At 40.9% G+C, this 16,275-nt stretch overlaps 1 protein-coding gene across 3 annotated transcripts in view; it reads left to right on the top strand.

Moving 5' to 3' along the window:
* Positions 1-2,500: 2,500 nt before the first annotated feature.
* LOC125020921 (flotillin-2a) overlaps positions 2,501-16,275 on the top strand; it is a 16,466-nt gene continuing 2,691 nt past the window's right edge. The window contains exons 1-10 of one of the 3 annotated variants that reach the window (XM_047606568.1): positions 2,501-2,704; positions 6,899-6,980; positions 9,512-9,602; positions 13,822-13,945; positions 14,160-14,278; positions 14,414-14,527; positions 14,628-14,747; positions 14,837-15,051; positions 15,177-15,360; positions 15,751-15,900. In XM_047606568.1, the coding sequence (XP_047462524.1) occupies positions 2,656-2,704; positions 6,899-6,980; positions 9,512-9,602; positions 13,822-13,945; positions 14,160-14,278; positions 14,414-14,527; positions 14,628-14,747; positions 14,837-15,051; positions 15,177-15,360; positions 15,751-15,900 (1,248 nt within the window). In that variant the 5' untranslated portion in view covers positions 2,501-2,655. Of the gene's footprint in view, positions 2,705-6,898; positions 6,981-9,511; positions 9,603-10,114; positions 10,206-13,821; positions 13,946-14,159; positions 14,279-14,413; positions 14,528-14,627; positions 14,748-14,836; positions 15,052-15,176; positions 15,361-15,750; positions 15,901-16,275 lie in introns of those variants that run through there. The other 2 variants (XM_047606567.1, XM_047606569.1) reach the window with 2 other exon arrangements.

The raw sequence follows: 16,275 nt of genomic DNA, 5'->3' as shown, positions 1-16,275 counted from the left end.
TATTTTGTTCGCTTTTTAAATTAAAACTGTTCAAGCCGGATATAGAAAGGTTTCCCTCTATATTTCAATCGCTTTAATGATATTTAAACCCTTTAAAACACAGATTTCATGGGGTTGTCGAAGCCTAATAAATCGCTTTCCTATCATGTAACCTTGTGCTTCATGGTCAGCAGAGATATGATTAGTGGTGGCTGTTAAATATAAGAAATTAATTTGCTTTGTTTGTTTTACGTAACTTTTGATCATCAGTGGCTACATATCATTCATCAGGGAAAATATATTTCTCATGGTGACATTTTAAAGCCTTGCTGCCTTTGTCATAGATAGACAGATAGAAATATAGATAGGCAGACTGGGAAATTTCACAGTAGCAATGTACAGTCACTCAACACCATACATACTATAAAATGGGACATATACTATATAGATGATATTTACAGAATTATAAAAAATAACTGAAAACAAAGGGAAAAAGAAATAATGTACAGGGTGTTATCTGTCACATACAGATGAGGAATTGAACAGACGTATGGCTTGAGGCAGGAAAGATTTCCTGTAGCATTCTTTGAACCAACAAAGTTGTCTGAGTCTCCTGGAGAAGCTGCTCCGTTGTCTGGTGGAGAGGGTAGATGGGTAGATGGGTAGGTGGGTGTACCTGGGTCCCACTGGGCAGTGGGGTCATAGAGAAAACTATCATGGCAAGAAAAGTCTGTGGAAGAGGCGTGCAGTGCTATATGTCACAAACACCCCTCCGTACCTCTTCTGAGCCGTTGCCCTTAAGTTTAGGTGACCATCACCGGCAGGTCCATCCTGCCCTGGCATTATCAGATGTCTGAACCTAAACAGTACACAGGCAGCCGTGCAAAGCATGTTTTGGTGCTATTTTACCTCAGGAATGTTTGTGAATGCAGCGTCAAAGTACTGCTAAATAACCTTGCCAGAGGCTGTGGTGTCTGATGTCCACATGCTGGTTGTAGGGCAAGTATGAGTTGTGGCCCACTTCTAGTTCCAGTTACTCTGCATCACAGAGGCACTGTTGTGGGATAATAAAGAAAACTGCATTCACCTACAAAGGCCATCAAAAACTTGGCTAATCTTGTAGGATTTAGAAAACGAGGTATTATACCATGGAGGTTCACATCAATAAAGATGTGATACAGTGAAATAAATCTTATGTGCTACAGATAATTACACTGGCTAAAAATAAGAGTTGTCACTTGATTTAACTAGCCAAAAAGGTATGAGGATAATACAATACAACAAGTTATTTAACCCCAACTGATGCAACTACTAAACGTTAACTCAAATTGGGTTAAGAACTGTCCAGCACTTTTAAAAACTGGAAGGATAGTGGGGATCCATCGTCTGATGAGTCCAGGTTTAGCCTGTTCCAGAGTGATGAGTAAGGGAAAGAGGCAGATGAAGTGATGCATCCATCATGCCAAGTGTCTACTGTACAAGCCTGTGGGTGCAGTGCTATGATCTGGGGGTGCAGCTACTCAGGTCTAGGTTAATCAAAATGATGCCCAAAGAATGAGGCCAGATGACTACCTGAATATATATATAGTTATTCCGTCAATTAATTTTTTTCCCCCCTGAAAAATGAATCTTGTGACATTGCAGAAGCTTATTGAAACAGTGCCACAGAGAATGTATGCTGCAGCCAAAGCTAAAGGTGGTCCAACCAAATATTAGAGCTTGTCTGCACTTTTTTTGGCGGCGTCTTTTTTTTTTTTTTTTTTTGGCTAGACAATGTATGTTGGCAGTTACTGTCAGTTATCTGAGAGGATCAGGTTTATGACTTCTGTGTGCATCTACAACCCAGACTTATTATTATTATTATTATTATCCATCACAAACTCAGTTCATGGTTCACACGGAGACATTTGCTGAGGTACATTCAATTTACACCTTCTCAAGTTTTAAAATTCCCTGACAGTTGTCATGTAGGTTTTCTACTCTGGTTACAGAGAAGAGGACTGTGCCCATAGCATGTTCAATCAGATCTTACTTTGATTATGCACATCAAGGATCGGGTGGATTTTTGTATAATACAACAAACAAGTACAAATTTGGCAAGAAGAAACGCCTAGGAACTATTAATTTCTTAATGCATTTGATAAAAAGAAAGTTTATCTCTCATGATCATGTGTGAGATAAATGCTATGTGATAAGGTCACTAAACACATTGCTGTCTTCGGAAAATTACAGGGTACCTAGTGAAGGCTCCTTGCGTGACAGGACATTTAAACAACCACGCCTATTGTATTATTATGTACTAGTAATCACGTGTTGTAGGCTGTCCGCATTAAGAGCAGAGGAGGTTTGTCAAGTGAGTAAAGTGGCAGCAGCGCATGGACATTGTCGCCGCAACGTTACCTTCAAAGTAAGAGCACGACTATTAATCAAGTGCGCGTTCATCAGCATGACTTTATTTTGAAGGTGTCCAGCGGAAGCCGCGTGTCTGATAACGTTGAGTGTAACGGATCTCTCTTATACTCTCCATTTTGAAAAAAACACGGAGCAATCCTCGGTAGGGGCGTGAAAAAATAATTGCGAGTGGAAGCGAAAAGGAGGAAACCGTATTTTTTAACCAAATTACAGTCGGCTGCCTCCAGTAGGTGTGGATATTCGTGTTTCTTTTCTGTCGGTAAAATGGGAAACTGCCACACCGTTGGACCAAACGAGGCCCTTGTGGTTTCAGGTACCGTAAAGATCTCTGTGTCTTAGCTGCTCGCCCCCTCGGGCTCGACCGAGTGGTCGGACGTCGACAAAATTCGCTAAAACGCTGCAAGAAGGCGCATTGATGAAGTTATTTGTAAATATGTCCAATAAACCCAAGCCAATATTGAACGTGGTGTTACGAGAACCCACGATTTGATGCACAGCGGCAGCAGACCCCCACCCCCCTACCCCCCATTTAATCTCTCGAGCGAAGGGAACATTTAGTTTTTTCTTTCATAAATGTGTTGAGCATCTCCGAGACGAGCACTTATGTCCACCTTAGCAGCGCGCGTGCGTTTATTTGAATAAATCAAACCAGAATATTTTTTTTCTTTCAGTTTATATTGTTGCAACGTTATTACGTTTCAAGTGTACAAGTGCGATCCTGCGTTTTTTTTAAGGCTGTGATCGGATTGGTTTTGGTTGTCCGTCTGCTTTTATTTTAGTTTCTAGTGCAGCTACGTAAAGCTCACGGTTATTTCACTGCATATGTTTTTCGTGGTGCAACATAGCGGCTCCCTGCTGCAGGAGCAACACAGTCAAATTAATTAAATTACAAGGGAAGGGCTCCTCCTAACGCTGCCCTGCTCCAGTCCGGTCCACCACCAGCTGATGTTTCTACCAATGATACTAGACAGATATAACAAATATTCAGAATCTAGTGACCTGTTTGGTGTCACGGTTTAGGTAATTTCATTGAGTCGTTCCTCACATCGTGTACCCAACCTCTGATTCATCAGCCCAATTGTGCATAATTACTAAATGCCTCGTGGCTTTATTCTCCATTGATTGGTCACGGATCCCTGCTGGATCAAAGGCCCAGTTTTTTTAAGAAGGCATGTGGCAACAGTGGTGTCGAAAAGATTTCCAGGACGCCAGGCTGTAACTGAATCTGTGAGTGTAGTTTCCTGTTTAATCACTTGATAAACCAAACACAAAAAAAAAAAAAAAATGAGAGAAGAGCTTTGGGATTTTCCACTGTGAACTCAGTTTTACATCACATGCAACATTGATTGAGGCCAGAGGGTGTAGGCTGTACATCCTGTACCCAAAACTAGTTAATTCCATAATGGTATGAAAATAATGTGAAGAGAAAAAAAAATCTTATTATGTTTTAGTTGACTGGATGCCAGAGGGGGCTTAAGTGTGCCTGCCAAAATACCTCCACGTTGCAAGTTCAAGCAAGCAATTACCCCGTATTAAGAAAACTGAATGTAAGGACGGGGCTTTGTCAGCGGCTGAATCGTCATTCTTTCGCACGGTGCCCCCTCTGTCCCCCACCCTCTCTGTGAAGTGAACGCAGTCAGGAATGCCAGTTATGTCAGTGGTGGACTAGTGGGACTAAAATGTAGCTCAAGAATTTATATAAGTCTCGAGCCTGGGCGGCAGCAACAATTGGTAGAAGAAGACAGGTGGAGATGTATCGCAACCAACGGTTACCTCACAGAAACAACACTTTAATATTTAGATTCAAATAAATATATCACTGGTTTCTGGAGTTTATTGAAAACGTGGTACAACGAAAGCAGGTCAACTCATTAAACATCTAAATATTACCCAAAAAGTATTTAAAAAGGCAACTTGTTTTTAAATGCTTTTTGGATAAACCCTGACCTGGGTGACACAGACAGTAATAAACACTAATGTTGTTCCAGGATAATGACACTCATGTCACCCTGGTTTACTTAGTCATCATGATTAAAAAGTTTAAAGCATTGCTCAATTTTTCCAAGTGCGCTACTGCTTCCTGTGGGACATTGTTCTTTTGGCCGGGAAAGTGAATAGTTTATATGGTGTGAAGAGCTGGAAACAGGGCGCGGTTTTATCAGTGAGAGATCTTTCATTGCATTTCCAAAATAGTATTTGTGGGTTGTTCTATAAGCAGAAATTGAAACATATCTTCTGTGTGATGAGGTCAATCTGTCCGTACGCGATGCTTGGTCGTTGGGGGTAAGTGTTAGTAAAGATAGTCCAGCTCCTCCCCCTCCTCCCACGTCTGTCAGTTAACATGTGACAGCTGGGTATGTCGCACCGAACACTTGAGATTAATCTATCAGATTGTGGCTGGTGAGCGGTGCTGGTATGTGTTGCCTAACCGAAGTTGCTCTTGTCTGGAAAGACCTCACATTTATCACAAAATGCGTGTCACTTCTAAATGTTGGGTCAGTGGCGCACAAAATGTGGCAATATTTTTCTTTTTCTGCAAAAAGCTGCGTGCGATGCTTATTTCCACCGCTTTGTTTTTATTTCGAGACTCCAGTGGAATAGCTCTCAATGATTCACAGTTAAAACAATCCTTTTTCATCTCGCCTCCATCAGGCCGACTTTTATGCTTCTGTGTTAAATGATGTAGCCTCCTGGGTTAACGCAGACCTTACGCACGCAGAGCCTCACTCCGTAGCTGATGTGCGCCTCCCCAGAAACACAACTGTGCACTGCAGCGACGCACAACACAAGAGCTGTGATTGGTCCGCTCGGCAGTAGCGCGTTTCCCCATCCATTGTTTTGGTTCAGTAAAGAATCAGTTTGGAGATACAGGCATTTGTGACCCGTGAAAGTTTCAGCCGGCATTGCTGAAAGTGAAACGGGAAGTACAAACAAAAACTTACTCGACTGGCATAAAAGACACAGCGCTGTCTAACGTTTGGGTGGCGTTGTTACAGAGCGAGCCAGACTGACGAGCGCACATGTATAACTGTGCCACACTAGCGGAGGGTCCGTGCTCTGCGCATTAATATAAATTAGGCCTCATACTGAGAGGCCATACTCCTTTAAAACCCACTTTCCTATTCCGATTGACAGGTGGGTATAACAGAATAAACCAAGAGTACAGTAGACTCACTTAGATTTTACACCTTTTAACCACTTGATTTGGAAAAAGAATTGCACCAGAAATCAAAGGTAACATTTTGTTTTTAGTGTAAAGCAAAACTAGCGCTGTGGTGGCTGTGGTCGACAAATGGAGCAGAAATGTTTTCTAATTCTCTGCAGTTCCCATGATCAGGCTCTGTGAAAACCAATTGCAGAGCAAGAAAACTGGGTCAGTGACACTGCTTTGCATTAAGGTGAAACACCACAGGTGAGGAGGGTAAAAAATTAAATTTATAGATATCAGCATGAAACTAATCCAGTTGATTACTTGTATAAATACAATAATTTACAATAAAATAAATACAAATATGGTTTCTGTGAATTAATATTTAAATCCGGGAATGAGGAGCTATCTTCTTAAATATCCACTAATTTGCATGTATTTACGGCACAGAAATCTGAATAATGGCTAAAGAGACGTTCAAATTCCTGTTTCATTTTGTTAATGTATTACATTTCCAGGTAGTTATAGAGGATTTTGTATATCTCTTTTTATCACTCCATAAATCACAAAATATTGTCAACAGTCCAAAAAATAAAACAATTTTCACCATGTTTTTGGTAGTAAAACCTTATATAAATCAGGCTCTGAATGACATGAAAAATCCCCTCTGTAGATGCCTTTAGAATCTAGTTAGGAATAAATCTAGAAAGTTTGGTGTGTTTAAGTGCTACTGAAGTATTTCTGGAGAAAATAGCCTTTAAAGTTTTACATTGCAAAATCCTGTTTATTTTTATTGGATGTACCAAAACCAAATCTACTCAAATCCTTCCAAACATATCATGTAATCATATAATATCAGATTCAGTTTTCAATAAGTTCATTCAGGCGTGAAACATTAGCCGTTGCTGATCGTCTCCACCTTCGTCTCCTTTGACCAAAGACAATTTCCGGCTGGACGAACTCAGATGAGTCCGGCTTCTCTCTCCTCTCCTTCATGTGTCTTTTGTTTGACTTTTCTTGCTAATTTGAGCTGCAATTTTCTCCATCACGTTCAATCACGTTTTCAGAAATCGACGGCAGCCAATGAGAGTGAGACTTTAGCTCTATTGGGTTAAAAAAAATCGTGTTTTCAAGAGCTGAATGCAGTGTGTGTTGAAGGTCGCGTGAATCCAAATGTTGTTGACATGTGGTGTTTTACAGAAACGCCTGTTTTTTCCACCAACAAAGTGGTTTTGTTAGGTGGTTAGCAAGTGATGTGAAAGGTCTAAAATAACTCACAATAATTGCCAAACTATGTGTTTCATTTAGTCTCCTTCTGCTCTGACTGTAGACGCGCATGTCATCTGTTTTACTCTAAAGGTGGCTGCTGTGGCTCAGATGAGAAGACGTATGTTGTGGGAGGCTGGGCTTGGGCCTGGTGGCTCATCTCTGACATCCAGAGGTAAGACCTGTCACTGGTGGATTTACTTCAAAGAAAAGTCTCGGTCAGAAACCCTCTCAGAACAGATCCACACAAGGATCCAAATCAACAGCCATGTATTTTTCTGTCAAGTTCGTCTTTCAACCATTAAACAACTGGTTGTGTTAGACTGCTGACTACACATTAAACTGTTCACTATATATGAAAGGTAAAATACATTATGTTGCACTAGTATTTCTCTTTGCAACACTCAATAAAACAGTTCCAAACACTTTTATATGCATTACTAAACACACAATACAAATTTGGTATCTGTGTTCAAATCTATTGGCATCTGGTTTGGCATTAAATGTGTCCAGTGCATTCACACACATCAGACTTTTTATTTTGGTCGCTCAGTAGAACTTTTTAATGTAGAAGCACGTTTATTTCTGTAATTCTAGGATAAGACAACCGAGTTTGTGATTTTCTTGTCGATAAAGAAATCCAAAGGTCCGTTTAGTGTCTTAGAGTCTGATTCACTAGATGCATTTACTCTCTTCACGTGGGAGCCATAGTTCTTATAACCTGCAGTATATTTCACACTGTATTGTGATGAAAATACACACAAACCTACTCTGAATGACAGTTCCTAACAAATGTATTGCTTTGTTTTGAGTGAAATCTAAAACAGTAATTTCCAGCACTGAGTCTTTAAGAAACTAAATTAAAATGGTTGGGTTTGTGTTTTTTATTTTTTATTTCACTCTCTCTTTTCTACATCCAGGAAGTGATCAATTGTAGATAAATGTAAACATTCAAAACTAATGTTTAACAAATGTGTAAACACAGCAGCTCACTAATGAGTCAGTGATAGCACTGGAAAGTTAAACATTTGATATAGTACCAAGGAGAGAGAAAAGTGCATTGAAACAGAAACTTGCAACAAACATTTATGTGTTACTTGATAATGATAAACTAATAATAGTTAAATAACTATAATTTCCCATGTATTGATCGGGGGAATTCTTTCTCTGCAGTTGACCCATCCATTTGTTCACACAGTGTTGTGTACACTTGGAGGAAAGGGCTGCTACTTGTGCAGCTCCTGGGGGGGGCGCTACTCGTCGTTGGCAGGATAAAATAATAGATGCTATTTTTGTGTGTATATAATTGTATCAGTGCCAGAGCATAAATCACATTCAACCTGAAAATTACTCCGATCTTATTCATAAACAAAACTTGATCTTATTCAAGAAACCAAACTTGTTGTGCAGTTGAGCTCCTGACACCAGCTAGTTACTCTAAAATAGATCTAGATATTCCTGTAAACAGGCAGAGTATTCATGTAGTCAGCGTTCACACTGTTTTTTTTTTCAGGCTTTTTTCTGAGTAATCACCGTTTTAAATAAACCCCCTAAATCTAAGCAGTTCTTGGATTAAAACATCTTAGATTTAAAAACATTTAGCTTCTATAAAACTAACAGTGACAAATGGCTTAAAGTAATCTCAGTAATGTGTTAATATTGCTTTTGTGGGTCTCCTGTTCTTAAATAATTTGTTTGCTTGCCTCGTTGTTTCTTCTTTTCTAACCGGCTTTGCTCTGTCTAGTATTGATCTCACTCTCAGTCTCAGCCCTAGTGCGTCTCCTTCAGGTTAGCCATTTAACATTAAGTGCTGCTGCTCATCTCAGTTGCTAAGAAACATAACAATAGACGAAGACAACAAAATGCAAAAGTTGATGTATGTTTAGATTTATCTCCATTTAGGGACAAGTTGCCCCAGGAATCCCTTCTCGTCTATTTTTAATCACCTTTCCGGTCGCGTGCAGTTTGGTCAACATTTCTGATGCTTCCTTAGGTGATAAATAGGACAGGTGCTCTTGTTCCTTCACAGAGTAATGATCACATCCACTAAAAGCCCTGGGTGCAGGGTCCAGCAGCAGGACAGCGTCATAAAAGCAGAGAGGAGGGGATGGCTTCCCGCTTGTGATGCAGTAATCCTGTTATCATCCAGGCCTGTGACTCATTGATCCAGTTCTTCTGGAGAGAAAGGGAGGCGGAGCATTTAACTATAGAGTCTCCTATTCCAGGTGTACGTACAGAAAGCCTACAACAAAAGCATCCCTAGTCGGTGTCTTCTATCAAGTCTGAAACATTATCTCCTACAAACACTTCAGGTGAACTAGTATTGAAGCAGAAGATACGATTCGTTCTAAAGGACATTCCTGTGTAATCTCCACACAAATCTAATCTTCGAGAGCAACAAGGATCAATAAATCTGTTGACACCGACTTGATTTCTTTATCTTTGAATTTTGCTTTTGCCGTAGGTCATTTAAAGTTTTCTTAACAGCGATAAGGTTACATTTAACACCTTTAAGAGTTGCCAACAGCAGCAGATTATACACAAAACATCTTTTGGGCTAAAACCGACATCTCATGAAGTTAGGTTGTGACTTCCCCCGTCTCTCTTCCCCTCTTCCTCTTGACCTTGGTTACTAACATTCCTAACAGTTGTTGTTCAACTTACTGTTTTGCCTCTGCTACTCCCGCTGCCTTCCTGCCTGCCTAGAATGTCTCTGGAGGTTATGACCATCCTCTGTCGCTGTGAGAATATCGAAACATCGGAGGGTGTTCCCCTGGATGTGACAGGGGTGGCTCAGGTAATGCATTTAAAAACACCCCAAAGCTCAAAGCCAAAGGAGGACAAAGCAAAGCGGCTACGCTAACAAGCTAATGTGTGTCTTCTCATCTTGCTTTTGTTTTTCTTCTCCAGTCAAAGGGAGACAGTCAGCGGTCACTCACTTGGCTTCACTTTAAAACTGAGCTCTGAGTCACCTTTGGCAACGGGGTCACTAAATGAATGCTATGGCAGGTTCTTAAAACAAGGGTTGAGGGGTCTAGTGCCAATGACGAATTATTTTTATTTGAATGAAGTTGCATTTCAAATTAAACACCGAAAATCCTGAATCCCGAAGTCAAAGATTTTTGAATTCTGAATAGCATCTCATTTTGCTCCGTTGTTGGTGATCTGGAGTCCTTAGGTGAATGGTTTCACTGCGTCTGGTTTATTTTTTATTTTTTTTTGTGTTCCTTTCCTTTCCTTTCCTTCCCTTCAGTTGCTTTCCTGCGAACATGTCAATTTTTATTTTTTATTTTTCCACATTCTTCACAGGATAACGCTTGAGATTATGACCCTGCAGCCCAAGTGTGAGGATGTAGAGACAGCGGAGGGTGTAGCTATTACTGTCACTGGGGTGGCTCAGGTAAATCACCACACTTTTCGAGGACTGCCAGTTCAGACACCACTAACCCTCCTCCCACTCCCTTTCTCTGGCATCAGCCCACAATCACAGCAGATGTAGCATATTGTACAGAAGACCCAGGTTTAGATGTATGTCTGTATTTATGAGATAGAAAAATGTACACACAGGTGTTAGGTCAGATTGTTGTCTGCATGATTTACCTTGGTATTTGGGCAGCACACACCCTTTTGGACCAAGTTACGGTCAAACTGACAGTAGCACTGTGTCAGAAGCGCAGCCTCCATTTCTGTTGTGTTTTGTAACTCGTACCTGCACTGCCCATATACACAGTGATATGTGTTTTGTTGACACAGTGTTATTATCAGTCTTGCAGTGAACCTGGTCCAAGCATGACAGGGAAAGGGTCTGTTGAGTGTCTGATATGTATTTGAATGTCGGTGTATTTTGTGTGTTTTTATTTGCTAGAGCGAGTTTCAGGGCTGTATTTTCTATTCACAATTCAAACGTTGGTTCAAACTTTTGATTTTTGAGTTGTAATTGCATCTATTACAAAATTTCATACAGATCCATTTCCACCAGAGACAGACCTTTGGTGCCAGGAACGTTTTGTTCAGTAAACATAAAGGTTTCCTCAGTTATCTGCATTATCGCCCCCAGTCTAAAAGCTTTAGATTGTCAGGCAAATTAGTCCACTGACATACAAAAAAAAGTTAAATGTGAAACCTGATTTTGTCCAAATGCAACACCAATGTGATGAGGAGATTCAAGTTGAGTTTAGTTGTATGATATTAATTTCCTGCTTTACAAATTGGGTGAAGATAGGTGGGTGGATAAAGTAGCTTCATAATATAGAAACAGATATGAAAGATTTTTAAGTAATTTTTCCTGAAATGTTAGACTTAATATAAGCAAATGAATTTTGAACTTTACATTAAACTACTGACTTGTAAGAACTTTTTTTTGAAAACGTAGTCATCACCTATTTTATGTACAAATGTGACCACGATAATAAAAACAGGAAACAATAGGGAGTCGTAAATGCACCAGATAATCTGATGAGCAGTGAGTGGAAATTCGGGTCTGTCCCCATAGATGTTTTCATAAATTTGTTGGCTAACTTTATAAAGCAGCTCCGCCTTACTCTACAGTAGTAACAGATCACATCTAACCTTCCGGCTCACTTCCCTAATGATGCAATAAAGACACCAGAATATTTGTATATGGAGTTCATTCAGATTAGTTCAAACAAATCTCCGCTTCAAGTTTGTTACAAATAATTCTAACAAAATAAATAAATAAATAGAATTTTTTTTTTTTAAAGTGATATACCTGTTTAACTCTGTTCCAGAATTTACCTTTGTCTTTTAGGTTGAGAACTATGAAATGTTAAAAAAGAAAAGCCACCATAGATGTTCACGAAACATGTTAGTAACAGAAGTGTTTTTGTTTGTAGGTCAAGTAGCATTGATCTCAGTTGAGCAGGCTTTGGTTGCATGCAAGTGAATAATCCACTGAGAGAAGCTAAATAGCCAGAACACTGTTGTAACCTACAGGCAAGCAAACTAACACACCTTTTGTCAAACAGGTACCTTAAATAAAGTTGGCAATTTTAATCTGTAACCTGAGCCCAATGATCTGGTTTTAGACTTGGCACCCAGAGTAGGTCGTCTTGGCCCACGTTTCCGTCATCTTCTAGTTACAACACAATACCTGTAACACTGGCTGTGCTCTCAGAGGCAAAGTATTCAGACAATAGAGGATGTGTTGTCAGACCTGACATGCCACAATGTGAACCTCCTCAAAAGTGGAATTACATAGCAGCATGAAAGAGGCTACACAAATACCAAGTGATTGTAGAGATAAACTACAGCAAACTATCTGCTTTATGTACTGTATGAAGAAATCCATGAAAAACAGTCAGCGGGGAATATAATTATTCTCAGTATTTGTGTCGATGTCAAACCCAGTGAAGTATAAATCAAAAACTCGTAATGTCAAGTATAAATTGAGTTTAAATGTCTGGAGTAACGAACTGAATCCCAGTGGAGGTAGCTCTTCTTGAACCTTGACATTTTGTGTAAATGACTGAGTACGGGTCATTACAAGAGTCATGGATACGTTATGATAAAAGAAAAATACTTTTTATTGTGGATTTTCTCTTTAAGGCCTTGCTTTCTGCATTTCCATTTAAATGGTCTTCTCATTTCCCGTTTTTTGGCCTGCATGTGAGCACTTCTTTTTGTCTTCGAACAGCGATTCCTCATTATCAGTTCTCTATTTTAACCACAGTCATTCCAATGTTCCTCTCCTCTGCGTTTTCCTACATGTGTGCTGACAATGAACCCACTGTTTGGAGCCGAACAACCTCTCACACAGTTCACTTCACAGAGACACTGATCATGGCCAACGTCCGATTGGTCCAACCGAAGCCAATGCCATTGTTGAGTGTGTGTCATGGCAACAGGAGTTGTGTGTGTCCTAAATTAAAGGGACATGTTTAGACTTGGAGGGGGGACATTCTAGATCATTAAACGCAACTCGAGCCACTTCTTAATCTAGGATATTAACGTTACATTTTCCAGTTGGATATAAATTACATTCCTCCATCACATACTGCATCGAGACTTTCAGCCTATTGTTGTCTACTTTGAGCTGGCAGCCAAACACATCAGTGGAAAGGACCAACAGATTGGTCACAGATATGAATAGATCTCCTCAGTCGTTTTGTATCTCTGAGGAGCTGTGGGTTTGGAGGACACAGGAGAACGGGCGGTATCACGAGATGGTTGGGAGGGTAGTGGAGAAAATCTGGAGTTGAGGACGAGAGATTGCCATTACACACAAGTCCCTATGCCGATCTTTTCCATGGCACGACTCCCCCTGCTGTTTGACCTGCCCTGTGTGTTTGTGTGGCTGGCTTGCAGCCTTTTCTGTTTTCAGACAAGTGTCGGTGTCTTGGAATGAGAACCATCTTTCCCGTCTTTGTGTTTACCCTGTTTTGGTACGAGTGCATGTGGAAAAACAAAACTCTGTGCAGACCTTTCGCCTAAGGACCAAGCTCACTCTGCTTTTTTCTTACAGTTCCAGTGGAGTACTACCCAAAACTTTCTTAATCCCTTTTTTTTTTTTTTTTTTTTTTTATTCTAAGCGAGCTCTTTAATTATCACTGACTGCCCTCATGTTTACCCCAAGTCATTGCAACAGATTTTTGCTGTGGTGTTATTTTAATGTTAACTGTCCATTTGATGTTTTCCCCCTTTAATTCCCTCAAAATGTTCTTGTTAGTATTTATTGGTCTACACTGATTTATATACCGTGATGATTGATAAGAGATAAGTGAAATAATACTAATCCATTTCATTGATGTATTTTGAATTTTGAAGGATTACCTTAAATTCCCATTTTAAATGTAAGACTTTCTATGTTTGAAACATTTAGTTTTCTACACATATATGTAAAAGTTAACAGGACAGAACGAATTGTGGTCACTGATCAGACAGAAAATGTTTGCTGGGTGATGCCACGAAAGCAAATATGTATCATGCTTTCATGTGGGGCGCACCTGTGTTTGTGAATGTGTGTTCAGCTGACCCATCTGTGTCCATATTGGCACTAGGTGAAGGTGATGACAGAAAACGAACTGCTGGGCTATGCCTGCGAGCAGTTCCTGGGAAAGACAGTCACGGAGATCAAGAGTGTCATCCTGCAGACCCTCGAGGGTCACCTGCGTGCCATCCTCGGTGGGTGGCTCCTCAAGCCTGCACAGTCACTGTGTGTTGTTGTTTGTGTCGCGTTAATAGTAAAAGAATCAGTAGATAATGTGTGTGTGCAGCTACGTCATCTATAATTTGACTATTTTGGTCTCCTGACATATACTTAATGTTTCCAGAGAGTCACATTTTTATATAAAGGTACTTTATTACAAGGAGGACATAACACTTTGTTACATTTCAGGCACCCTTACTGTTGAGCAGATTTACCAAGACAGAGACAAATTTGCCACACTGGTGCGAGAAGTGGCAGCACCTGATGTCGGCCGCATGGGCATCGAGATCCTCAGCTTCACCATCAAGGTTTGAGACAGAGAGCGTCGCTTTCAGTTTATTCTTCATGTCGTTTTTGAATATCTGTTTCCTGTCGCTATTAGTAAGTTGAATAATTTAGTTGCTTCTATGCAGCCCCTCACTGTTTCCTTTCCCTCCTGATAGGATGTGTATGATAAAGTGGAGTACTTGAGCTCGCTGGGCAAAACTCAGACAGCTGCAGTGCAGAGGGATGCAGACATTGGAGTGGCAGAAGCCGAGAGAGATGCTGGAATCAGGGTAAGAGAAGCACATTTCAAAGCAATCAATCTCAGATTGCTTAAAGCTGCATCTGATCCGCCCCCCCCCGTCATTATCCTTCTCTCCATGTCTTTTACAGGAAGCTGAGTGTAAGAAAGAAATGATGGACGTTAAGTTTGTCGCGGACACAAAAATGGCCGACTCCAAACGAGAACTGGAAATGCAGAAAGCCTCCTTCAACCAGGAAGTGAACACAAAGGTACCGAGTTGAATGCACTGGGTGGAATACACTGTCAGCAAACATGAAAGATAAATAGAAAGATAAAAAAAAATCTCCTGCCTCTCTAGAAAGCAGAGGCCCAGCTGGCGTACGAGCTGCAGGCAGCCAAAGAGCAGCAGAAAATCCGTCTGGAGGAGATTGAGATCCAAGTGGTGCAAAGGAAGAAGCAGATCACCATTGAGGAGAAGGAAATCGACCGCACTGAGAAGGAGCTCATTGCTACTGTGAAGAGACCTGCTGAGGCTGAAGCCTACAAGATGCAGCAGCTGGCTGAAGGCCAGAAGTAAGTGTGCCCCACATCTGTGCCACGGATATTTATAGGAAGACCCTCTAAGAATGTACATTTCACACAATACAGAACATAAAGAAAGAGAAAGAATCAGTGTGTGTGATGCTTCCCTCCCCCAGGATTAAGAAGGTGCTAACAGCACAGGCCGAGGCTGAGAAGATCCGCTGTGTCGGTGAGGCGGAGGCCGCCTCCATTGAAGCAGTGGGGAAAGCAGAAGCTGAGAAGATGAGGCTGAAAGCTGAAGCCTACCAGCAGTACGGCGAGGCAGCCAAAACCGCTCTGGTCCTGGAGGCTCTGCCCAAGGTTTGTGGTCCACACACCTACTTCAACCACATTGGTTTATTGGTCTTGTTACATTGGGTTTTCACCACTTCTTGTCTGTTAAAGGATTTTTTCACATGAAGGCTAACCATTAAATGCGTTGTGTAAAAAAACATTTTAGTATTCTGAAGACACGTGTACAGCTGCCACGTCCCATGTAAACAAGAACCGCTGGGGAAGAGAAACGATCTGCTTTCATTTGTCGCATTTAGAGCAATGCTGCCCCCATGCAGGTCTTAAAATGGTGTTTAGACATCAGCACAGCCATTGATCAAAGCTGTCTATATCTCCTGTCAATGAAAACCCCTCAGTCCTCTGATATAGATGAGCAGAATGGGAAGTGACCAGCATATGCCCGGTGTGTCCTTTCAGATTGCCGGTAAGGTGGCTGCTCCTCTAGCCAGGACCAATGAGATCGTCATCCTGAGCGGAGAAGGCAGCCGTGTGACTGGAGAGGTGAACCGCCTCTTAGCTGAGCTCCCCGTCTCTGTCAACGCCCTCACTGGCATAGATCTAACTAAGGTGAGTGTGGCACTGTTTTGTGACGTGTTTATAAGAACCGATACAAAGCAGTATAAATGCCTTGTGTGATTAATATTTGTACTAGATGTGCAATTTATGTGAAGGACTCTTAATGCTGTCCTATTTACTATTCACTTCTCCTGTACTCCCTGAGAAGTTGTATAGATAATTGTACCACCTATGAATGGGCAAAGCATAATAGTTATTACTGGAAACTGAAATTTCATGTTGTGGAAATAGAACTGGACTGTTTGCCAACACATTCACCACACCAGCTTGGTCATGTCAGCTTTTTCAGCATCGTTTATCATAGCCTTAAGAGTTACCGTTACATAGATACTCCATGATTCTGATTTTCTAAACCGCTTCTCTTCT

The sequence above is a fragment of the Mugil cephalus genome, chromosome 15 (assembly GCF_022458985.1).
Source record: "Mugil cephalus isolate CIBA_MC_2020 chromosome 15, CIBA_Mcephalus_1.1, whole genome shotgun sequence".
Taxonomy (NCBI): Eukaryota; Metazoa; Chordata; class Actinopteri; order Mugiliformes; family Mugilidae; genus Mugil; species Mugil cephalus.
The sequence above is the reverse complement of the archived record's forward strand: the minus strand, read 5'-3'. Positions and strand labels throughout refer to the sequence as shown.